Raw genomic sequence first — 26,479 nt, forward strand, 5'->3', positions numbered from 1 at the left:
ACATGCATATATTGAAAAAAAAAAAAGAAAAATTAAATAGAAATGACAGCGAAATTCTGTGAATCAGCCAAAACTACATTACCCAGCAGGCTGCGCATGCTATGTGACTGACGTTACTTGTCCAATCGGGTCCAAGGTTTTCGCGATAAAAATATACTAATCTAAATTTAGCTAATAAAGTTTTTTTAATAGTAAAGTTACGAAAACGGCGGATCAATGTAGCTTTCACGATGCCAATGATGCGAGAAAATAGTTAAAATGAGCCTAAAGAAGAATTCCGAAAAAAATATATTATTGAACTACATTACCCACCACGCGAAAGACGTTATCTGATTGACAAAGCAAATAGCCAATCAGGGTTTCAATTCTATTAGTACTACTGCAAATTGGGCGTGGCTTACTTTCACAAAAATGGAGGCAAACGGCTGGTTAACGTCTCCCTACACGCCTTAAAACACAATTCTCGACAAACAACCATCACAGTCTTTGTTTCCCGTGCCTGAGACGGCGTTGGAGGAACTCCGGTGGAGCTTGTGGAACGTGTGAGTGACGTACGGTGATGTCTACGAACGGCGCCGTCGGACGACAGTAAATGAGAGGTAAAAGGGGTGGGAAAAGAAGGGCCCCTGCCGCCTTTCCTCGTAGAGCTTCGGTGAAAAGTGGCTAGTAGTGATGGCCAAATGAAGCCTTATGAAGCAATGAAGCTTTGCAGCCAATTGGTTTGCACATGTAGCAAAGCTTCATTGTGCTTCATTTACTCTATGGCGCCATCAAGTGGTCTACAAGCCCAAGAGGTCAACATTGTTAAGAATTCAATGGTTATTTGATTATGAGAAAGATATGAATGTGCTTATGTTAGTAATTTAGTATGTGAACAAAATAACAAAACAAAAATAACAAAACAAGTACTAAGGATAATTTGTTATTCATTTTTGTTGAGAAATAATAGCTTTCCCACAGTGGCTGGCTTTAAACGGTTTCTTTTTTTTGGACAATATTTCACCAGCTTTAGAAAATATTCTTCTTTCACAAGGCACAGATGAAGCTGGGGTGCTGATAAATGTGAGTGTCAGTTTTTATAAATTTGGGTAGGTATTCTTTTGTGCCTCCCAGTACATTAATGGATTGTTCATTCTGTTGATGTTTGGTTCAGATAGGTACACACACTCACATTTATATTAATGTAGTTCTTCTCCCTTACCTTATTGAAAGCAATCAAATGAAAATGTTCCCATACAGGGGAGGATCGCTTTTTTTTTGCGCAATTTCCATCGCAAGCAAAGGACAAGGCTCGAAAAGAGATTGCACTGGTTGCACTGTTGCGCACAGATCATGTAACAAGTACAGGAGCCCGAAATGCACAAAATGTGAGATAACAGGCGATCATCATTGCGTTTTGCAACCAATTTATACCGTAGTCTGTAGCCTACTGTGTTTGCAATGCGCGCCGAACGTCGGATCACTTCCGAAGCGTACATCAGCTTCAGCCGGCCGACGAGGCTTCTCACGTCATCATTTCCGGGTTCTGCCGAAATGACGCGCGCCTCGCTACAAACCTCGTGGAAACACCCCTCCCATTACTCGACACAAGCTTCGGAACCTCGGCCCATTTCGTCCCATCACTAGTGGCTAGCGCCGCCTGACGGACCGCCCGGCAAACCGGGCAGCCTGTGTCAGGAAATAGCGGTGCCGGGGAGGAAAAAAACAAAAAGTGGCTCTCGCTGGCCGAGGGAGCGCCTCCAAACGCCCTCCACACGCCATCACACACATTAAATGACAAGGACGCTGATAAAAAAGTTGATTTTATAAAAAATCAAAACGACAGCGGACGCCAGTTGACAAAGCTCGCGCTATCATTTTTTTGCTAACTGCTAAGTGGAGCTATGGCTTTAGTCGGTGTAATAATGTAAATAAATTTCATTTTCTCCATACAGTTAAATTTTTAATCCTAAATTCTTTCCGTACTAAGAGCCTTACAATAAATATATGTACATATTGTACACATATTCACCTTTTTTGTATTCAGTACTCGTATATTACAATAAATTCTGTCTAAATTTAAAACATTTTTAAAGGACGAGGTAGTTTTGGTGTAAGTGCATCCCAGCAGAAAGAATATTGTTTGCATAGGTTTGCATAGGGACGGTAGGGCCATTACACTACCAACGTTTCAGGATGCTCAAATTGTCCCCACCACCTTTTAAGCAAGCTTATTTGCATCATATAATGAGTTCAGTTATGCCCCTTTCCCACTGAAACTAGTGGGTCAACGTGTGTTTTTTCCAAGCCGATGCAACCCACTAGCAATTGGCATTTGGCACCTTTCCCACTGACAAAAAAAGCCATGTCTTTTTATTTTTCCACCCGTCTAACCCCCCACCCCTCCTCAGCCGTGCGTAAGGTTACGTGATGTCACCACGCTAAGATGCGCGTCGCAAGTGCGACCGAATTCATTCAGTTCAAGGAAGTAAACAATGCAGAGCAACATGGAAGCCTCCTTTCCGTTTGTGTTCTCTGTTTTCATGCTTTTTACTGCCCTCAAAATGGTCGAAATGCAGCAAAGGATCAACACTCTGCTTGTGCTGAGGCAATGTAGGCGACGTCGTAGCCTCGAGCTTTTAATTTACCAGCAATATTTTATAAATTGCAGTGTCTCGCACGGTCCCAGACATCTGTCGCTGAATCTCCTCTTCTCCACTGATGGAAAGGAGCTGGCTGGTCTCATTCATCTTTCCAATGCTGGGACATGTTGTTCAATGTGGTGCGCTACTGGCTCCTTCTTCTTCTACTAGCTTTGTTGTGAGCATCAACGTAACTACGGTTATGGGGCGTGTTAAATGGGAGGCGACTGGCACGTTGTTATGACGCATCACGTAAGAGCGTACGTCACCACGTAGATTAGGGTGTTGACTGTTGACCCGGGGTTTTGCTTTCACACTGCATGACGATCAGAGCCGAGGTGATTTTAACGCGGGTCGCTTGGCGGGTTGATTGACACAGGCCGCTGCACCTTTCCCACTGCCATCAAAAGCCGATTGTTAGTGGGTTGACATGGGTTTTTTGGCCAGTGGGAAAGGGGTATTATATAGGGAATTTAGATTGTCTTCCCATATGTTGTAAGAATAGCATTGACCCTACCATTATTAAGTGAATTATTTTCCTAATGTTCAGACTCGAATTTACCCCTTTTCACTTGCTGAATGTGCTGGTCTATTTTCCCCCCTCAAACAAACGTTTGATTGATTTGCATTTATTAAATGTATTTATTATGTGTGCAAGCCTGTCGACGAGGGGTGGGGGGCAACCAGGTATGTTGTCCCAGGCCTCAGGACCACAGGGGCCCCTGAATGTTTTAATATACAGTGCCTTGCAAAAATATTCAGCCCCCTTGAACCTTGCAACCTTTCGCCACATTTCAGGCTTCAAACATAAAGATATAAAATTTTAATTTTTGGTCAAGAATCAACAACAAGTGGGACACAATCGTGAAGTGGAACAAAATTTATTGGATAATTTAAACTTTTTTAACAAACAAAAAACTGAAAAGTGGGGCGTGCAATATTATTCGGCCCCCTTGCTTTAATACTTTGTAGCGCCACCTTTTGCTCCAATTACAGCTGCAAGTCGCTTGGGGTATGTTTCTATCAGTTTTGCACATCGAGAGACTGACATTCTTGCCCATTCTTCCTTGCAAAACAGCTCGAGCTCAGTGAGGTTGGATGGAGAGTGTTTGTGAACAGCAGTCTTCAGCTCTTTCCACAGATTCTCGATTGGATTCAGGTCTGGACTTTGACTTGGCCATTCTAACACCTGGATACGTTTATTTTTGAACCATTCCATTGTAGATTTGGCTTTATGTTTTGGATCATTGTCCTGTTGGAAGATAAATCTCCGTCCCAGTCTCAGGTCTTGTGCAGATACCAACAGGTTTTCTTCCAGAATGTTCCTGTATTTGGCTGCATCCATCTTCCCGTCAATTTTAACCATCTTCCCTGTCCCTGCTGAAGAAAAGCAGGCCCAAACCATGATGCTGCCACCACCATGTTTGACAGTGGGGATGGTGTGTTCAGGGTGATGAGCTGTGTTGCTTTTACGCCAAACATATCGTTTTGCATTGTGGCCAAAAAGTTCCATTTTGGTTTCATCTGACCAGAGCACCTTCTTCCACATGTTTGGTGTGTCTCCCAGGTGGCTTGTGGCAAACTTTAAACGAGACCTTTTATGGATATCTTTGAGAAATGACTTTCTTCTTGCCACTCTTCCATAAAGGCCAGATTTGTGCAGTGTACGACTGATTGCTGTCTATGGACAGACTCTCCCACCTCAGCTGTAGATCTCTGCAGTTCATCCAGAGTGATCATGGGCCTCTTGGCTGCATCATTGATCAGTTTTCTCCTTGTTTGAGAAGAAAGTTTGGAAGGACGGCCGGGTCTTGGTAGATTTGCAGTGGTCTGATGCTCCTTCCATTTCAATATGATGGCTTGCACAGTGCTCCTTGAGATGTTTAAAGCTTGGGAAATCTTTATGTATCCAAATCCGGCTTTAAACTTCTCCACAACAGTATCTCGGACCTGCCTGGTGTGTTCCTTGGTTTTCATAATGCTCTCTACACTTTAAACAGAACCCTGAGACTATCACAGAGCAGGTGCATTTATACGGAGACTTGATTACACATAGGTGGATTCTATTTATCATCATCGGTCATTTAGGACAACATTGGATCATTCAGAGATCCTCACTGAACTTCTGGAGTGAGTTTGCTGCACTGAAAGTAAAGGGGCCGAATAATATTGCACGCCCCACTTTTCAGTTTTTTATTTGTTAAAAAAGTTTAAATTATCCAATAAATGTTGTTCCACTTCACGATTGTGTCCCACTTGTTGTTGATTCTTGACAAAAAAATTCAATTTCTTTGTTTGAAGCCTGAAATGTGGCGAAAGGTTGCAAGATTCAAGGGGGCCGAATACTTTTGCAAGGCACTGTAGCACAAACATTCTTCTAATTCATTTATATTGTAATTGAACTTGAGGTGGCATCGTACACCAGAGTAGTCACTTGGTGCGCCATTCTCTATAGGATGCACTGCAGAGAAAATAAACATTTACCATATTTTCCACACCATAAGGCGCATCAGAGTATGAGGCGCACCTGCAATGAATGGTCCATTTTAAAGCTGTGTTCATGTATAGGGAGCACTGCATTATAAGGTGTAGTAGTAGTAGTAGTAGTAGTGGTGGTTGGTGTTGAGTTATGCATCCACAACATGGAGCTGACCTAAACGGAATATCATGCCATGATTAACTAATATTGATCCATTTATAAGGCACATCGGATTACAACGTGCACTGTCGGCTCTTGAAAGAATTGAAGGCTTTCAGGTGTGCCTTATAGTGCGGAAACAACAGTAATCATGAAAGCTGTATTTTAGCCAATTTAGTAATTTTGATAATAGGCTAACATAGTTAATATAGATACATTTACCATGTGATGTAATTTTTTGCGGCGCTAGACATATGTTGTTGTTTGTTGTCTCGAATATGGCTCTTTCAGCATTTTGGGTTGCCGACCCCTGGTCTAGAGTTTCCCCTGGAAAACTGGTGAAGCTTCGGCGTAAAGCCAATCGGCAGCCTACCATGTTTTTTTTTTTTTTTTTTTTTTTTTTTTAAATGAATGAATAAAAATGTTGAGAGGAATCTTGAAATTACTCTTTTGTTTAATATTAGTCATGTATAAACAATACAATAGAGCTGTACAAAAAGGAACAACCTTGAAATAGTTTAACAAACAAAATTGCAATGCAGTTAAGCGCAGGTTTGTTCATATAGTTCGCTTCTAACCTTACCTCCAGACGTCGTTAAACTATATAAACTAGTAATGCCCCGATCACATATTTTTTTGCACCAGAGTCCGAGTCACCTGATTTTGACAATCTGCCGATACAGAGTCCCGATCCAGTAAAGTTTTTAAAAAATTTTCTTTGAACAAAAGTTCCAAACATATAACAGGTTGGTATAAATTTAAACTACTTACAAACCTAAAGTTTCCAAGGCAGAAACGTAACTGAATGCACTCAACAGCGTCAATGTGACCAACACTCTGTGTACTGTAAAAGTGAATGAGCGTATGTTCCAAGCTGCATCACACGGTGGATGCAGTGAATTATTATGACCACAAGTAGGAAGTAACGTATTGTAAAATGTTAACTGGCTCTCAAGCCAGCAAAACATTTTTAAAAAAAATTATACATAGCATAAATTAAAAACCCGATCCCGATCCTCAGAAAAATGGCCTGATCTGCCCGTTTTTCGATCATGTTATCTGATCAGGACATCCCAAATGTATACTTTTTAAAAAAAAAAAACTTTCTTTTCTAGCACTGTTTTGACTGGCGGGGGGGGCAAGAAAAGTCTGGTGACCCACCAGGCTTATAAAGCACTGGGGGGAAAACCCTGACATTGTTTGTAAAATGATTTCATCAAAGTACTAGGGGATTCAGGTCTTATACTTTTCACACACAGCCGTATCTTGCTAATATTGGCCCATTTTTAACCAAGAAAGTAACTTTGTGTAACCTTACGTACTGCTGCCCCAATGGAACGTAATCGAACAGGTGGTTGAAAAAAAATATAGTCAATTGAAATGGCATGTTTCCTCTCTAAATGTTATTCACAGGTGCCATTTTACTTGCCTTGGATTAATACACTTGAAGAGCTGTTGACATCATGGAAGCGCAGAGTTTAATGGAACTGGAGCAGCCTCAGGAAGATAATGTGGAGCACCAGTACATGTGCAGCGAGTGCTACCAGCTTTTTAACACCCTGGAGGAGGTGCTGATCCACCAGGAGATTCACACGGTCCAGGAGAGCGAGGAAGGGGAGGTGGTCCGGTGCGAGCAGTACCAGTGCCTGGAGTGTGGCTCCATCCTCGTGGATTCCGAGGAGCTACTGCTGCACCAGGAGATGCACATGCGTGAGGCTGAGCAACAAGGTCAGAAATTTGATCGCATCACTACTTCTTGATCACATTTTATGAGAATGTCGTGAATTTACATTATATATTTTTGCGTGGAAAGTTTTTTTGTCATGGAAATTGTGCATGTGTGCAATCCTCCCTCAGAGTTGTGTGAGGCTGCGGAGACCGAAGAAAGTTGTTCTCAGCCACCCCAAGCAGTCCAGTACCAATGTCTGGACTGTCTGGCTTTGTTTGATTCGCCCGACACGTGGTTGGAACACCGCAAAAGTCACAGCAGCAGCACGACAAGCATCCACGCTGAGACGACGGTATGTCCGAGGCCATAATAATCTGTTTGACGGTTTAAAAGGTCAATTCACAAATAAAATGTATTCCCGTACATAGGAATACATTATCCAAGCGGACGGCACCGTGGCTCCTTTCAACAACATGCAGAACTTTGTGCTAAGTGAGCAGCAAGCTGGGGAGATCTTGGCGCAGGTACATGAATTTTCAGGTTTCTGTCACATAATTTCTACATGTAGAATCATGCAGTTTCTGACAGAACTAGACAAGAGAATGCTTGAAAATACAGGTAGTCCCCGGATTACGACGGACCTCACTTACGCAATTTCGACTTTACGACGCCAGAGTCCCGTCGTTTTTTTTTGTTGTTTTTTTTTTAACTCATTTGCTCCCAAAAACGTATAAATGTTATATTTTTAATTGTTTCAGTGTCCCAAAAACGTATTTATACATCTTTTACGTTTTTTGTTTTTTTTAACCAGAGGCATCTCTAGGTTCTGTTGCACCTAAACTGCAATGCACAATGCTCAAAACTCATTTTAAAGCAATAAAACTGGCCACTGGAGGGCAGTAGCGCATTTTGTAAGAGCTCATCTCGGGCCAAGAATGGAAGTGAAGAAAAATAGTCGGGAAACGGAAGTTGGTGGGATCTTGTGAAGACGCGTGAGAATTTGAGAAAAATGTGGAGAACGATCGGAAAAAAAAGCCAAACAACTCTGGAGGAGTGTTTTGAAAAGAAAACGAAACCATCGTCAAAGAGGGATTCAAAAGAATCTATCTTGATGCGACAGACTGTGACTGCCACGACAGCGTCAGGTTCCACACGCGTTCTGCAGAGCTCACGTTGCGTTACTCCTGAGCCTGAGGTTGAAACAAACTATGAAGATGATGATGAAAAAAGTGAGACCGATCCTGATCCGGACTCATCAGATTACTGGGAGCCACCTCATTCAACCGGGATCAGCCGAGAGCCTTCCCCGTTGTTATCTACACAAATAGTTCAACAGTTCAGTAGTTTAGTTATGTGTAAATAAGTTGTTACTTTGCGATCAAAAGCCCTATTTGTCTTGTTAGTTAAGTTATTTTGTATTACGAAAACATTTTTCAGATGTTTGGGATGTCACAAAAGCGAAAAATAGCCGTGTTAAAGTCAAAGTTATGTTTGAAATGTGTGCTTTTACAAAAAGCTCAATTTCTCTTTTTTTCACCAGAAATTGGAAAATTGCTCAAACTAAGCTATTTTCTAACGCTGATTTCTAAAGAATGGAAAGAAGAGAGTAATCTTTCTTTTCATGGGTTCCATGTTTATATAGCAATAGATCAGAATTTTCTGTGGGCCTTGCAAAATCAGTCAAAATCTAGTAAAAGTCTAACCCTATATAACCCCTTTTGTACTGTTTAATGTGCATTTTCAATTGTGGTCGAATAATTGGGGCAAGTTTATGTGATTTGTTTTTGATGATGTGCGGACGCTAACTGATACATGCTAATCGTTTGTTATTGATGTATCAGCAGCTACTTGTAAACGCAAATTTGAATAGCTGCTATTAAAGATGAGACTGATTTAATATGATTTCATTTTAGTTTTATTCTGCAAGTGTTGGTGTCATGAGCAGCTGAATAAAGTCAGCAAACCACACGGACGTCTGACATCGTCATTTCGGAGCTTAGCTCTCTGTCTAGCTCGGACTTAGCTCCAACGTCTTGGGTGAGAACAGTAAAATGATGTATAATACATGTTTTTGGGTAGTTTCGAGGTATTCAAAGGGTTAATTCCGACCTAAGCGGAAATCCGGGTTTACATTGCCAGCGCAGGAACGGAACTCATTCGTAAACCGGGGACTACCTGTATATACATTTGTAAAATACTACACAAATCTGGAATACCTCCTAAAATACTTGTTAATTCATCAACTCAGTCAACGAATTAATTGAGTGCTGTAAGGGTAAAAAAAGAAGTCATAATTCAAGCATGAATGGCTTAAGGTTTGCCACAATTCAAGCTGTGTGTCTGTCGCAGGTATTGGCTCAGCAGCAAAAGAAGAAAAGCCAACCAGTCTCCAAACCCGCCGTTCGCCCTTCCCTTCTCCCTCCGGTGACACCTGCCCCCGGCTCGGCCACCATGCATCTTCAGATCCTGACGGCCAAAGCGCTCGCCGACAGTTCCGGCGGTCGCGCTCGACCTAGCAAGACGTCGAAAAAGCTGATGTTGGCCCCCCAGCAGACGGCGGCTGAAATGGTGTTCATCCAACCCTACGAATGCTCTGAATGCTCCCTTCTTTTCCAGACCCCGGAGGACTTCCTCCAACACCAGGGGGAGCACTACCTGGGTCAGGACAAAGAGAGCTCGGAAGCGGGGCTAATGAACAGCCTTGAGGAAGCCCGAGGATGTGAAGGAATGCCGGACAAGATCAACTACTCGGTAGCGCCACAGAAGCAAGTCATATTGGCGGAGAAGAAAAACGCAGTTTTGTCTAAGCCCCAACAGTGCACACTGTGCTGTCGCACCTTCAGCTCAGTCAACCGCCTCAAAGCCCACCAACGCGTTCACGAGCAGGGCACGCACGAATGCACCGAGTGCGGTAGGGTCTTCAAAAAAGACAGTTCGTTGCAGGCCCATCTGCGCACCCATTTGGGCGTCAACAGATATCTGTGCGTGGACTGCGGCCAAGGGTTCACTACGGAGATGACTCTCATTATGCACAGGTAAAGCCCTTCGAAGGCAGGGTCCACTTTGCTCAAACGTGGCCTCAACCTTCACTTTGGTGGTTTTTGCAGGAAGTCGCACACAGCAAACCCTCTTCACAAGTGCCAGTTCTGCAACAAAACCTTTACCAACATGACCAAGTACCTTTATCACCGGCGGACACATGTCAACCTCAACACCGGTGGCCCGAACGCCAGCACCACCACCACGGTAGTTAAAACCCACATTTTTACTTGGCGGATCTATCCATAATAAGGTCGTGAACATGTCTGAATGCTTTTCAGGGAGGGCTGGGCAAAAATTAACTACAATTTCCGGACTTTAAAGCACACTTGACTATAAGCGACTTCTTCTTCTTCAGGTGCGCTTTATTTTATATATTACAAGGCACTTATTGACTGCTGTCAATGGCATTGAAACATTCATATTCACAGCCAATCTTCCCGGTTTAAATGAATTCTATCGCTATTAATGGTATACAATGAGTTAAATTCTTTGAAATTAGTGTTACTTGGGGCTGTAACCAGTGTTTTTCTGTATTTAATTGTTTTAATTTATTAACCTAGTTTTTATTAACCATAAAATAAGGATTAATAATTAAATATACATATATAATGATAACTGCTGAGATATAGCTTCAACCTTTGAGTAGCTGTCCTCTGTCCCTGAAAGAGTTCACCTGTCCTGACTTTCCTCTGTTTCACCTTTCAGTTATTAGGCCTCTCCCTCTTAGTAAATGAAGACACAATGAGTTTGTAGTAGGGCTGCAAATAATGATTATTTTCGTAATTGATTAATCGGACTATTAATTCAACGATTAATCAGATAAATGCCACTTTTTTCAATTACCTTCACAACTTACCTTAAAGTTGTTAAAGGCATGTTCTAAGTAACAATGATGACCAAATGGATGCCTATTTCCTTCATAAATAAATATATATATATATATTTTAGGACTGTCAAAATTATTGCGTTAATGGGCGTTAATTAATTTTTAAAATTAATCACGTTAAAATATTTGACGCAATTAACGCAGATGCCCTGCTCAGACAGATTTAAATGACGGTACAGTGAAACGCTCACTTGTTAATTGTGTTTTATGGAGTTTTGCCGCCCTCTGCTGGCGCTTGGGTGCGACTGAATTTATAGGCTTCAGCACCTATGAGCATTGTGTAAGTAATTATTGACATCAACAATGGCGGGCTATTAGTTTATTTTTTGATTGAAAATTTTACAAATTTCATTAAAACGAAAACATTGAGGGGTTTTAATATAAAATTTCTATAAATTGTACTAGCATTTTTCTTTTAAGAACTAAGAACTTCTTTAAGACTTAAGTCTTTCTATCCATGGATCACTTTAACAGAATGTTAATAATGTTAATGCCATCTTGTTGATTTATTGTTATAATAAACAAATACAGTCCTTATGTACCGTATGTTGAATGTATATATCCATCTTGTGTCTTATCTTTCCATTCCAACAATAATTTACAGAAAAATATGGCATATTTTATAGATGGTTTGAATTGCGATTAATTCCGATTAATTAATTTTTAAGCTGTAATTAACTCGATTAAAAATTTTAATCGTTTGACAGCCCTAATTTAAATTTTTTTTTTTTTTTTTTACATTTTGTTGAGTTAAAGCAACACTAGGTAACTTTTCAACATTTATAAAATGTTTTCACAACATTTTCTATATGTCGACTGACAACTAGTTGAATGACACCTCTTATATCTAGAGGGGTCTGTCTTGCTTTCACCGGTACTAATTAACTTTGAGGAGAGTGGCAGGGTTCCTGCCACCCAAAAAAACTACAAATGTACTGACTGCTTTACGACATTTGTCACTCCCTCCCTTTCCCCATTCATAATAAAGACGGAAGTTGATGTGAATGCTTTTGCGTGAATGCTGCAATGATGGCAGAGCAACAAGAGACAAAAAGTTTTGTCTGAGCGGGGGGGGGAGAGGCTACCAAGATATACAGAATAAACATTGGCCCGGCTGTCACTCGCTGGTGTGAACCGACCCCCCGTACCGAACTCGTCACTGTGGTGGTGGTGGTGGGGGGGTTATAGCCACACAAAGCCACACGGTTGTTAACAGTCATATGCTATTGTTTAGCCACAACTGGATTCATCAACTTATTACTATTTATCCTTCACCCAGCCGCTGGAAACAGAAATGTTGTTTAATCCATCTGCAGGCGACCGGAAGATTTGATTTTTGATCCAATGATGATTTTACAACACTGTTCGGGTGTGCACTGGCACTCATGGGAAACCAGCGCCGGTAAGGCAAAACACTACCGCTTTTGTCCACCGGTGTCGCTAAAACCGACCAAACTAAAAATCGACCAAACTGAAAAGTTCCAAAGTGTTGCTTTAACTGTAGTCCACAACTGTATCAATTATCAACTTCGTTGATAAACTAATTAACTAATAAATAGTCAACTAATTTATTAATCAATTTAATTGATTAGTTGTTGCAGCCTTATGAATAAGAAGCTAGTTTAAACAGATGTCCGAAAATTGGCAAAAATGTGAATTATTTTCCAAAGTAAAAGCAAATTTTTGTTCATGTCCTTCTTTTACTTAACAAAAATATCATGGAGAAATCTGATATTTACAACCGAGAATTTATGTGTACTGTATAATTTCAAGAATTTAGACAAGTTTAAGTGTGAAGAAGGCCCTAAACGATTAATTGGTTATCAAAATAGTTGTCGATTAATTTGCTAATCGATTAGTTGTCGATTAATCGATGCACCTCTAGTTTGTATGGTTACTTATAGCAAGGTAGCATACAGAGTCGCAGTATATGGCGGAAAACACAGACAAGGCTGAAAAAGCAGTTTCTGCTCTTGCACCCCTCTGTAAAATAAACTGCTGTATTTTAGGCCAAAAGAACTGTTGTGTTTGATAGAACAATATGTCTATATGCTGCCATAGCAGATTCATGGCGCAATAAGTCCCCGAACTATTTTTAATTTGTCCGTTTTACCCTGGAAAACCCTGTTTACAGACGTTGCGCAACCGCTTTTGTTTCAACCTACCCATGAAAAGAAGGTAATTAATCGTATTCATTTTTAAAAATGTCATTTTTAGCTTAGAATCATTAATTGATGTATAATATTTAGTTTAAAAAAACACATTAAAAAATTATTCACTCACATATTTTAAACTTTTAAACAAATTACGTCACAATGAAAAAATTGACATCTGTAAAAAAGTCAGATATCTACCTTGTAACTATCGCTTAATTGTATTTTTTTTCATTACTGTGGCATTTTCCCCAATATTTTAGATGATAATCGATCCAAACAAAGAAACCCATCCATCCATCCATCCATCCAATATCTTCCGCTTAGTCCGGGGTCGGGTCGCGGGGGCAGCAGCTTTAGCAGGGAAGCCCAGACTTCCCTCTCCCCAGCCACTTCAGCCAGCTCCTCCAGCGGGATTCCAAGGCGTTCCCAGGCCAGCCGAGCAACATAGTCTCTCCAGCGTGTCCTGGGTCGACCCCGGGGCCTCCCGCCGGTGGGGCATGCCCGGAACACCTCTCCAGGAAGGCATCCGAACCAGATGCCCGAGCCACCTCAACTGGCTCCTCTCAACGCAGAGGAGTAGCGGCTCGACACCAAGCCCCTCCCGGATGACCGGGCTTCTCACCCTATCTCTAAGGGCGAGCCTGGACACCCTGCGGAGGAAACTCATTTCGGCCGCTTGTATCCGGGATCTTGTTCTTTCGGTCACGACCCACAGCTAGTGACCATAGGTGAGGGTAGGAACGTAGATCGACCGGTAAATCAAGAGCTTCGCCTTTTGGCTCAGCTCTTTCTTCACCACAACAGACCGGTGCAGAGTCCGCATCACTGTAGACGCTGCACCGATCCACCTGTCAATCTCCCGCTCCCTCCTACCCTCACTTGTGAACAAGACCCCAAGATACTTGAACTCCTCCACTTGGGGCAGGATCTCATCCCCGACCCGGAGAGGGCATGCCACCCTTTTCCGGCTGAGGACCATGGTCTCTGATTTGGAGGTGCTGATCTTCATCCCAACCGCTTCACACTCGGCTGCGAACTGCCCCAGTGAGAGTTGGAGGTCACGGCTTGATGAAGCCAACAGCACCACATAATCTGCAAAAAGCGGAGATGCAATGCTGAGACCACCAAACCGGACACCCTCAACGCTTCGGCTGCGCCTAGAAATTCTGTCCATAAAAATTATGAACAGAATCGGTGACAAAGGGCAGCCTTGGCGGAGTCCAATCCTCACTGGGAACGAATTCGACTTACTGCCGGCAATGCGGACCAGACTCTAACACCGGTCATACAGCGACCGAACAGCCCTTACCAAGGGGCTCGGTACCCCGTACTCCCGAAGCACCCTCCACAGGACTCCCCTAGGCACACGGTCGAACGCCTTCTCCGAATCCACAAAACACATGTAGACTGGTTGGGCGAACTCCCATGCACCCTCGAGGACCCTGCCGAGGGTGTAGAGCTGGTCCACTGTTCCACGGCCTGGACGAAAACCACACTGCTCCTCCTGAATCAGAGATTCGACAAAGAAACATTAGAGAAAAAAAGTTTAAAAGGGTAAAAATATGAAAATGAAAATCTCAATTACTCCTTGATGTCTGTGATTTCTGCATAGCATCCCTTGTTATATTACCATGTTTCACCCAAAAAATCCAGCTGTAGCCATTCACAGCTTTGTTTTGACACTCGGTGATACATGCTACATGGAGTTTTTGGATCGAAAAGAGGTAAGAACACTATAATATCTCGTTAAAATCATGGCGTCTTTAATTATGCTCTCGCGTGCTCTCACCTCCAGTTTGGGTTTTGCTGTTTTTGTTATTTTTTTAAATGCCCTCCTGTTAAAAAAAATTTCTTCCCCCAGAAAATTGAGATTTTAAGCTTTCCAATGATGTATCACACATGCATGTAGGACAATTTTGAAAATTTGGCCAAATTGGGGGTCTCAGAGCGGAACTTCAAGTCACCTGAGTGTTTTCCGCCATATAGAAGTGACACACTCTAAATGCTTGGTATTGAGACATGCTTTTGTCATTTGAATCGCTTCAGAATAGACTCAAATGAAGCAGACAAATAGTGTTCTGATGTTATTGTGTGTTCAAAATAATTGACTGTCTTAATTAGTGATTTCAACTTGCCCAGCCCAACTGAAAATATCTCATATCGAGATTCAACCATCATCAACTTACAATGAACCCAAAAATATTTGAAGTTGTTCAAGTCCATCTTGATTTTCTCTTCCTTTCCAGGTTAACACTGCTCTACCAAGAGCCTCTCTCTCCACTCTAGCCATCTTGCAGCGAGCCAGAGAGAAGAAAAACTCTCAGATGATGGCCCCGCTGTCCGAGGAGGAGATGGAAAGCATAAATGAGAACTCTCAGATGATGGCCCCGCTCTCTGAGGAGGAGATGGAAAGCATAAACCAGGGCGCTAAGGATGCGAGCGAGGATGTTCAAGAAAAGAAGAGCGAGCTGCACGCCGACACAGAACCCGCAGAAGTCGCGTCTGGCGAGGCTGAAAGCGCCGCGCTCGCTTTGTCTGACAAAGGCGCATTCGCTTGTCGCTCCTGTCCGAAGATTTACCCTTCTCAGCAGCAGCTCCTCCAGCACGGGCGGACGTCGCACACGCCCGAACGCAGCTTCTTGTGCGGCGTCTGCGGCAAGGCCTTCAAGAAAAAGATCCACGTGCGCAACCACGTCCGCACGCACACAGGCGAGCGGCCCTTCAAGTGCGGCGACTGCGGTAAAGGCTTTTCATCTCTCGCCAACCTCACCCGCCACAACTTGATCCACACGGGCGTGCGACCGTACCGCTGTGACGTGTGCCAGCGCGCCTTCTCGCAGTCGTCCAACTTGCGTCAGCACAGATTGTTGCACGCCGTGGGCAGAAACGGGGGGCTCAAGTGTCCCGACTGCCCCGCCGCCTTCCGCTGGCCCACTAAGCTAGCTGCGCATCGTTTCACGCAACATCCTGGATCCCCCGCGCCCTTTCCCTGTCCCCACTGCGAGGTCGGCTTCCTCGCCAAGAAGCAACTCGACGCGCACTGCTCCAACAAACATCCAGGCGCGCTTTTAGAATCTGAGCCGTCCACTTCCACCGCAGAACGGCCCGGCCTTCCGATTCAAGGCGGCCTGGACTGCGACGTCTGCGGTAAGAAGCTCAACTCCCCGGCCAATCTGCGGCTCCACAAGCTGAGCCACCCCGGGCCGAGGCAGACCCGTGGCAAATTTGCAAAATCCCACCCGTGTCCAGTTTGCGGCAAATTGTTCGTCTCCTCTTCGGGCGTGGCGCTGCACCAGCGGGTGCACACGGGGGAGCGGCCCTTCCCGTGCCAGGTGTGCGGAAAGCGTTTCCGCCAGAGCACGCACCTTCGCGAGCACCTGCGCACTCACACGGGCGTGCGGCCCTTCTGCTGCGAGATGTGCGGCAAGAGCTTCATCCAGAGCATGCACCTCGTCGAACACCGTCGCACGCACACGGGGGAGCGGCCTCACATCTGCCCGCACTGCGGCAAGGCTTTCAAGACTTTCTCCAACCTCAGGAACCACAAGAAGACACACAATCGCCTGCCAAAGCGGGAACGGGAGGCCGACGCCAAAGCTGCCGCAGCCTTGGAGGTTTCCGCAGTGGAACTCCCCAAGGGCCAGCAGCACCAGATCATCCAGATCACATCTTCAGACATTCAGCAGGTCCGTATGTCAAACCAGGAGTCCCCAACCTTTTTTGCACCACGGACTGGTGTTATTTAGGTCTTTTTTTCACAGGCTGGTGTTCTGACACATTTTCCAACCCATCAAAAATTGCAACGGTGCGGTTCTGCGCATGCGCTTAACGTTAAACATAGCCGCAAATGCAGCGATTCCAAAGTAAACACGACAAACTTTCTTTAAAGAAAGGATTATTAACTTACGTTTGATCATGGAAAGACATGTAGAAAAGTTCTCCTCAGATACATCCTGCCATGTTAGCTGCACACAACAACTGCAAACCGCTCAGTCACCATTAACGACTTTGCCTTGTCGTTAAGCATTAATTAAGAAGCCTCCTTCACAAAGATACGATGTTGGAAATTGTAGCAAGGTTTTCAATGTTCTCGTAGCGATGTCAGGATATTCCGGAATGACTTTAATCCAGAACCTCGGTAGAGTTTTTGTCTCAAATGTACGTTTAATAAGGTCGCCGTCATTTGTGATCTCTCCAAACTGATCCTGATGTTGCACAGACATGCTCGAATCACTCTGTTTATTCACAAACTGGTCACGAATCCACTCCTTCGCAGTTCGTGGGTCTTCCATGTTGTAGGCTCATCTTCTGGCTTGTCATGTGCCCTTTTCGCCGTAAAAAATATGTCCAAAGACGTCTGTTTTCCAGTCATCTTCGCTCGGGTGGGGGCTAATTATTTCCGGGAACAAATATTCTGCGCCCGGGGACTAGTAATACATTATTATCGAGGAGTTAAATTGTGAAGCTAATTGAAAAAAGTGACGTTTATCCGATTAATCATTGAATTAATAATCCAAATAATCGAGTATGAAAATAATAGTTGCAGCCCTAATTTAGTTTTAGTATATAATTATTTTTAAATACAATAACATTAAATAAGGAATGTACAATTAAAAAATATATTTATACATTTTTACAAATCATTTTAATATTAGAATATTTTAATACAATGAAAAAATGAATTCATGTGACTAATTTTAATTCACAAAGTAACCAGTTTTAATAATTAAACTTGTTTAAAATCCTGACTTAATCATTTTGATTCTCATTTTAAAAATATTAAATGAAACTTAGTATTAAAAAGCTGAAAAAAACTGAATAAACATGTACAGTACCAACATTCATTCTAGGGCTGCAGCTATCGATTATTTTAGTAGTCCATTAATCGATGAACTAGTTAGTTCGAATAATTGGAAACGGAACATCAAAAATTTAAATACCTGAGCTGAGCCTCAAGTGGTATAAAAAAAAAAAAAAAATCAATGAGGATCTAAGTACAACAAAAGAACAATTGGCTAACTTACACAGCAAAAATCCACTAGCTTAAATGCTATAATAAAATGCTAACTTTTTTTCTTTTAGAATGCGCTTAACAAATGTTTCAAACACATTCCCACAAAAAAATGGCTAAATATACCTATAAACTAAATTACGAATGCACCCATTAGCTCAAACAAAAACTTAGCTTATGTTGGTCTTAACAGGGAGCAGCTGGATTCAGCCATGTGAAATGAGTTATGTCGTATTCACTGTTGCTATAAGAGGCCAATGTATCCACCCAAATCAATAAAACTAAATGCAAACACTTTCAAAACAACTACAACGGCACTTTAATTAAATGAATACTCGAAGCAGCAAAATTTTAATTCAAATCTTTTTTTCTAATCGAGTTATCATTGCAGCACTAATTCATTCCTAATATATTTATAATTACCAAATAATAAAAGGGGGTTAAAATTCAAATCCATGAATATACAGCTAAATGAACGTTAAAACAAAAACATGAATTCTCTCATTTGAAGCTTACCACGCTGCATATCAATAATTCTCCCCGTCACTGTCACAGGGCACCAACACCATCATGTGCAACGAGTTCGGGGAGACCATCGCGATCATCGAGAGCAGCGAGGGCACGGCGCTGCCTCTTGAGCAGGCCCTGGAGATCTTTCAGACGGCCCTGGAGAACGGCCTGGACGGACTACAAATGCTCTGAGCAAGAAAAATACTTCAGACATAGACAACACCTTTTGAAAAGTGGGCGTCACTTAGAAATGTCTTTATTTTTAAAAGAAAATCATGTCTATTTGTCTTTAAAGATTACATTTACATGCAAATTTCTGTTAAAAAGACATTTCTAAGTTGACTCCTAAACTTTTGAACGGTAGTAGTTATTTTATCACAACAAATGTTTTCATTGAGAACATTTAATTGAACTGCAGTCAGGAGTGATTAAATGTACTTCCTGAGCCTATATGAATGCATTATACCTCATGTGACTTTTTTTGTAATGATCTTTACTATAATTGTTTGTAAATAAATCAATACACATTTGCTCCCTGAAAAATTCATCACATCTACACTTTTTAATTGACCACTTTACTTTATTGGCATACTGAAAGTTACAGATACAAACTTAAATTATTTATATAAATGTGTTTCTTGGATACTGGAACAGCCAAACATGAACACAAAAACATTAAAAGCCATACAATTTTTTTTTTTCCACTTTCAGTCTGAATTTTGTTCTGTGACATAATGTTCATATATGTAGACTCATACAGTATTTAACCAACAAGTTTTGCACAAAGATCAAGTGTTCTGTCCCAACCGTTGCTTTTGACTGTGACCACGTGGATAAGGAAGAAGCATAAAGTGACAAAAGCAGGAAAGAGGAAGGAGAGTGTTGAAACAGGTCTAAAAACGAAAAAAAAAAAAAAAAAAAAAAAAGACTAGTTTGTCAAAGGGAAGACAAAGCACAGAGGAAGTGAACAATACATGCCTCCAAAAATTCCAGGAGAGATGTAAGGAATAATAAAAGTCAGAGAATGAACCAACACAACGTTAAAATTCAAGATACTTAAAAATGAAAGCTGATAAAAGTAAACTTGTCAAAAAAAAGTTGTAAAATGGCCACTATGGACCAACCTCCTTCCTTCACGTGTAACCAATCCGAGGCACGGGAATGTTTGCTTTCTTCAGACGATGACGCAGGGTCTAGCGGGAATGTTGGCACAGCCAGATGTCCACTTTTTGTCCAATCTGCGGTCGTTTTTCTTTTTAAGAGCTCTCTGGAAGTGGTCTGTCAGCCACAAAATGAGGGAAAAACGACTGACCGTGCAGGTGGTTAATACAGTTTAGGGATGGAAAAAAATAGTCTTGAGGGTCCCAGCCCCCCAGAATGTCAGCACGACAAGGGGAAAAAAATTCAGATGTTTCCCTCAAACCAATGGAAAAAAAAAAGTGGGTTCTTGTCTTTTTTTAAAGCCGATGAACACATTTGGTCTTTCCAAACACTTATGGGAGCGTATCGGGTAGTCCGATATCCCAGGATCTTGATACGGTTACCCTATTTTTGGTTCTCGTTCTAAACAGACATCCAACCGACCTTCCTAAAATGGGAATACGAGTCCACGTTGTGGCCAAAAATCCTCATCTGGAAGAGTCCTGTGAGTCTCCGGGATCGTCCTCGGTCCCTGGTTCAGTGTCCTCGTCCTCTCTCCCGGGTCCGTCCCCCGACTGGGCGCCGGAAGGTCCTGGCAAGGAGTCTATGGGAACGGCGAGACAGGCGGCGTCGGCCGGGGTGGCCGTCTGCATGATCTTCTGTCGGACCTCCCTGATTTTCAGTTGCAGACACACCTTGGTGGGAAATATGTCCGAGTACCTGGTCTGGAAGGCGGCTGTGGCTTGAGCTGAAAGCGGAGTACAACGTCAACATTGGAGCGGCACAATTGGTCGCTGACTAAGGGTTCCGATTTTTTTTTCTTTTTCTCACTTGGACGATATTGTTCACACGTGGATCTTGAAGAATTTTTGCTTTAAATGTGCATTATTTTTTACCCTCTTGGCTTAGCCATTCTAACATTCTATTGTTGTATATGTGACTTTGTGTAAGGCTTTTCAAAAGGTTGGCTAAATGACAAGAGTAGAGAACTCATTCATAGCCATTAACAGCAATAGACATCAAATCAATTTGAACTGGGATGGCTGGCGTTGAATGATCAAGCTTGCGTGCCATTGACGGTAATAGCTGTCCAATACATTTTGACTGAGAAGCACAGGCCCTCCTAGTCAAAATGAATCTGATGTCTATCACGGTCAAAGGCAGATAATTAATTTATGAAACAACATTAAAGAAGTTACAACATTAAAGTGCCCGTGACAGCATAAAAAATAAATAGCATTATTATGTGAATTAGAATTATATTTTGAGACGATTTGACTATACTAGTATATAACCATAGACTTCATAACTATTAACGGGACACAGGGCCGATTAATAGGGGGCTTGCATTGTTGGCGTGGCTGTTAAAGCTGACTGAGTGGAATCAAAGAGCTTTTTCCGTTGAAAATTCTTGTGAATAAATGCTTAAATCCCCGAATTCTTTATAGATATGAATGCAAAACAGTCAATATTCTTTGTTAAAAGAGCAAAAAACCAGGCAGTTACACATTTATTTCACGTAAATATGTCGAAGTACGAGACTATTATATTAGTCAATGCGGCAGCCGGCATTTGTAAACAGAGCTTTTTCCGTTGAAAATTCTTGTGAATAAATGCTTAAATCCCCGAATTCTTGATAGATATGAACGTAAAACAGTCTAGATTCTTTGTTAAAAGAGCAGAAACCGGGCAGTTACACATTTATTTTGCATAAATATGTCGAGGTACGAGGCTAGTCTGTTAGTCAATGCGGCAGCCGGCATTAGTAAACAGAGCTTTTTCCGTTGAAAATTCTTGTGAATAAATGCTTAAATCCCCGAATTCTTGATAGATTTGAATGTAAAACTGTCTCGATTTTTTGTTAAAAGAGCAAAAAAAAAAAAAAACGGGCAGTTACGCATTTATTTTACATAAATATGTCGAAGTAGGAGGCTAGTCTGTTAATCAATACGGTGGCCGCCATTTGTAAACAGAGCTTTTTCCGTTGAAAATTTTTGTGAATAAATGCTTAAATCCCCGAAAGCTTTATAGATATGAATGTAAAACAGTCTCGATTCTTTGTTAAAAGAGCAAAAAAAAAAAAAAAAAAAAAAAACGGGCAGTTACGCATTTTACGTAAATACATCGAAGAATGGCGCCAATGCCATAGCGGTTCCTATTCTCAGATTGATTTTTTTCGCAACGTTTCAAAATGCATGCATGGTACGAAAAATATAATAATTACCTTGAATACTCGAACAAATCACTCCTGAGACAATCTTTCTTGTTTGTATGCGGTACAGCTTTCGTACTTTTTAAATCCAGCGTGTTAAAATCCTGCATGTTTTTACTCAGCAACCGACTGGGAATAACTAAAGCGGACTTCAGGGCAGCCCCCTCCTTAAAGGTGTTGAGCAGTGAAGGTCGATTGTGACCCGTCAATCATAATGAAGTCTATGATAAATTTGGCAAAGCGCAGATGACGATAAAATAAGTCTTTTAATTTGCCGTTTAGACCCGCCTGTCATTATAGTGCTTTAGCGTCCCCTGCTGGATGATGATGATGTCGGCAGATCACGATTTCATCTGATTTAGAATTCAGCCCATTGAGGACGAAGATTCAGAACGAGGAAAAGACGACAGAGAGCAGCAAAATGTCATGATTGTTTTTACAGGATATTCTTTTTATCTAAGTATTTTTTGCCATTTGCTAAATAAATGGTATGGTCATGACAAATAACAGTCTTGTGCTAAATGGAAAATGAAATATCAAAAATGCATTTATTCAGTACGACAGGGCAAAATTACTGCATAATGTTCAAAACTGCCGACTTCTTCCTCTCCCGAAAGTTATTTTAAGCCAATGGAGTTAGTCCGGCTTTTGTCATTTCCCAGCCCTGGCTTCGGAGACGGGGGGCCGGCAGTGTTTGTCGCCGGGAATGAACGCCGAAAATAGCCCATTCGCGGTGGACAAACCGGCAAACATCGGAGCTGGGGGCTGCTTGTGGCCGAGCCCAGGAAAGCGCATTCTCGGAGGACACACGAATAGGACCGAGGGGGTGGAAGTGACCATGGTGTGTGACAAGCTGCCGGTCGTCGGCCGAGTGGCCTTCAAAGTGGACAAGGAGCATTGCCAGCCCCACAAAATGCAAGCCACCTCCTTATTAAAATGTGTGCCGTGATCCCAGTATTTGACATAATATAAAACATGTAGCCTACTCACTCCCTAGTTGTCAGACTTGTTTTGGCCATTATCTGCGGTGAAAGGGAACTTTTTAAAACCCCAAAAGGCTCATATCTCTCCCTGGTGCAGCAACAAAAGCCTGCAGCACATTGGGCTGGCGTGATGCGAAAAATAAACGAAATAATCCGCATAATCAGTAGAATCTGCAGTCGTTCTGCATACTGTAGTATTAACTGTATACAGAAGATAATTAGCCCGCTGACGTCACATTCGTATTCTTCGTCAATCCAGGAGGTCACTCATTTTCATGTCACGGGATTAAAAAAATTGAATAAATATATCAATCGCCATTTTGTTGAGGAGCATAAACTACCGCGTGAAATATGAAATAAACAGGCTCTTTGCTGTCATAGGCACTTCAAGGAGAAAGTTGATCTTTTTTCTCAGTTTCAGTAATGCAAGTGGTAATTAGGGCTGGGCAGTTTTAGGATTGAAGGTCGGAATTCTTTTGCGATCCATCTCGTTAATCAGCTGCGTCATTTAATCAACCATATGCAGATGCAAGTTTATTTGTGTATCATTCGTTCATTCCATATCGGTTTTAGAATCCAAAATCGGAAAACAGATAACGACTTACTTCATTTCCCGTTTTCAAATTAAAAATGAGATATTTGATCGTTTCTTTGAATCTTTAATAATCTTAATATCGTTCATATTTTGAGGTTTGGGATTTTTTTCAGTTAAGTGTGGAATTATTGCCACCGTCGAACATGCTTTTGTCAGCTTTGACTATAATAAAGTGAACTATTGTGGAGGCCGTATTGCCGGGGTAGCATGCTGAGAAAGCAATTTTTTTTGCAAACCTGATGGAAAGAAGCCTTGCTGTTCTTGGAACAGCTGCATGACCAGTGCCCTTCTCTGGTCCAACGTCCGCCGCAAGGATGAGTACGGCACTTTGTCAAACTCCAGCTCGGCTAGGATGTCCTCGCCATCGGTGCCTATGGGAAAAAAAGACCCCAAAAAATGCATAAGACTCTTAATTATTTCAAATTGTACCTTGTCATAGAAGGTGCACAAGATCATGAATAGGTGAATTGCAGTTTATTCTGATGGAGGTTGTTGAAATGTCTATGTTAGCAGTAAAGGTGGAAACGTCTGGGTACCTCACAATAACGATTATCTCACAATATGGGGAAACAACATTTGTCAATACACATGTCAGGAAATCTATCGACAATATGCAAAGATACAGCAATTAAAGAGAAAAACAAGTTACATTGTAATGGAAAAATAACCTTTATTTTTCACACTGTCACGGAAAATCTGACGAAAATCTTTGTCTTCCTCACAGACTAAAATATTTCAATGCAACATTTTTGTAAATACAGCGAAACCATATAATTGCAACATATAATAGTGTCTTTGTTAAAACATTGCCTGTCATTTACAGACGGCAACTTAATAGAAACTGGCTTTGAATGCTCATTTTTTAGTGCTGTTGACGGCGCTAGAAGTCCAATTCATTTTAACTGGAGGGGTTAAATGAAAGTTCATTCATTCGCCCCCTCCCAGTCAAAATGAATTGGTCGTTTAGCGCACCAGCATGTTTAGTGTGTCTAGCGGTAGTAAAACGTGTTTTTTTTTTCTCTCTCCGGCAACTGTCTGTGTTAAGAAACAGAGTGTGTATAATGTAAACATGATATGAGTCATACACATGTGCTTTTTATGGATAATAATTCAATTCTTTTTATACTGATGGTAATAATGTTGATCTGTAGTTGTGGATTTAGGCTCACCTAAAGGACTGCATTTATTTTATTTTTATTTTGAATATTTTTTTAAATATATTTGAACTTAACATATACTTATGTTCCAATTTGCCAATATGCTTTGAAAAATAATATGTTCAATGGAAAGTTTTTTTTTTTTTTTTTTAAACCCAGATATCTCAAAGTAACACATTTTAGAGGTTTAATTGCAATACCGTGATATCGTGATATTTTGGCTAAAGGTTATCATACTGGTTTATGCCTAGCGGGAGCATATCGATAAACTAAGTATTGTGATATATCACCGTATCGGACATATTGCAACACCCCTACTTAGCAGTACCTGGTCGGTCGAAAGTGAAGATGTCGCCCTCGCACTTGGCGGCGCTTTTAGGCGTGTTGGGCTCTGAGCTGCAGCTGGAGCGCCGCCGACTCTTCCTTTTTGGAGACACTTGATCATCAGTGGCCGAGTCCAAGTCTGAACCAAAAGACATGCAATTGGACAACAGTACTATGATGATCTGCGTTACTAGCAGGGAAGAAGAAGGTTGGTTGTCACACTTTCTAGAACTTGATCCCCAGAGGATGATGTAGTAGAATAGAATAGAATAGAATAGAATAGAATAGAATAGAATAGAATAGAATAGAATAGAATAGAATAGCCTTTATTGTCATTGTGCACCACATGGAACCACATGGAATAAGGCTATTAAAAACAACAACACAGATTACAGTGACGAGGAGCAAGTGGTGATGTAGTGGCAAGATAAGAGTGCATATATGACAATTTAAAGTTTGTGCATAGATATGATGTAACAGTACAAAAATGCTATAATGTAACTAAGCAAATATTACTTATGCAGCACCTAGATTGAGACAGACTTCTGAGAACATGGATGTGAAAATGTTGTGGCATTAGCAGTGCAATAACAGTAACATTGGAGTGCAAACTTGAGTATGTGAGCAATATAGTTTTTGATAAAATCAGAATTGTAACAATAAAATAAATCTACAGTCTTTACTGATGAGTTCTTACTTCGATGTAAGAGGCAGTTACTTTTTTAACGTAAATTTGAAACTTTTAAGGTCTACACCATTGTTTTAATTTGCTTTAGCACAATTGGGTTCCTAGTTATGAAAATGTTACTATTAAAGGGAACCTCAGACTTAAAGACTTGTAATTTCTAATAAGTTCTAATACGTTGTTCTCTTTTACTAAAATATGTTATCAGAATCACATACAATATTGCCATTGATTTAAAAATCCATAATATTTAGTACATGTTTAGACCTACGGAGGGCGCCATGTTTTATGCGCACAATGGACGCTCCAGCTGATGACATAGTTTGTCACTGTCACTCGACGAACACTACCGGTGTTCTGCAATTCCTCCTACGCGGCGAGACGGCCAACACATGCGCACATCGGTTAAAACAGCGAGATGTCCAACCCATGCGCATAAATACATGCGGTTAAAAGCGGCGAGTACTTACTATTTGCGTTTTTATTGAGTCTTTTATTACCTTTTCATTGCCTCAAAATACATTTTGCGTGTGCTTCTTTCTCATACTTTTAAGCATTGTGTTTTCTTGTGGTAGCTTTAAAGCGGATTGTTGATCTGTTGACCACATTGCTCACGTATTTAAACCACCCTTAATTGATATTACCACATTTAAATATTTTCGTAAGGCATCTTTAGTATGTTCTGTCTCTATGAAACTAAAAAAAACAACAACCTGAAAACGCACGATGGTAATTTGGGTGTCAAATTCGCCTCTCGTAGACGTTTCGCCGGTGTAGCACATTTTGGCAGAACACCGGTTTTGTCCTACTCTTGTCTCGTCTTTCCTCTTCATTTTGCTTATACTGCTCG

The 26,479-nt window shown here is 41.5% G+C and overlaps 2 protein-coding genes across 6 annotated transcripts in view; one reads left to right on the forward strand and one right to left on the reverse strand.

Annotated features, from left to right (window-relative positions):
- Positions 1-401: 401 nt before the first annotated feature.
- Positions 402-19,504, forward strand: znf526 (zinc finger protein 526). Of its 3 annotated transcripts, XM_057833680.1 has the most exons (9): positions 402-599; positions 6,673-6,987; positions 7,117-7,280; positions 7,357-7,452; positions 9,278-9,963; positions 10,036-10,174; positions 15,259-15,354; positions 15,409-16,698; positions 18,579-19,504. In XM_057833680.1, exons 2-9 carry the CDS (start codon positions 6,723-6,725, stop codon positions 18,723-18,725), a joined length of 2,883 nt encoding a protein of 960 aa, XP_057689663.1. In that variant the 5' UTR covers positions 402-599; positions 6,673-6,722; the 3' UTR covers positions 18,726-19,504. The 3 variants fall into 3 exon arrangements, with proteins under 3 accessions (XP_057689663.1, XP_057689661.1, XP_057689662.1); XM_057833678.1 differs by having other exon boundaries at positions 15,259-16,698; XM_057833679.1 differs by having other exon boundaries at positions 416-542; positions 15,259-16,698.
- cicb (capicua transcriptional repressor b) overlaps positions 19,438-26,479 on the reverse strand; it is an 81,995-nt gene continuing 74,953 nt past the window's right edge. For all 3 annotated transcript variants that reach the window (XM_057833676.1, XM_057833675.1, XM_057833677.1), the window contains exons 19-21: positions 24,949-25,083; positions 23,700-23,834; positions 19,438-20,421 (exon numbers count right to left, since the gene is read on the reverse strand). In XM_057833676.1, coding sequence (XP_057689659.1) covers positions 20,162-20,421; positions 23,700-23,834; positions 24,949-25,083 — 530 coding nt within the window. In that variant the 3' untranslated portion in view covers positions 19,438-20,161. The remainder of the gene's footprint in view (positions 20,422-23,699; positions 23,835-24,948; positions 25,084-26,479) is intronic.

This window comes from Corythoichthys intestinalis, chromosome 4 (assembly GCF_030265065.1).
Source record: "Corythoichthys intestinalis isolate RoL2023-P3 chromosome 4, ASM3026506v1, whole genome shotgun sequence".
Lineage (NCBI taxonomy): Eukaryota > Metazoa > Chordata > Actinopteri > Syngnathiformes > Syngnathidae > Corythoichthys > Corythoichthys intestinalis.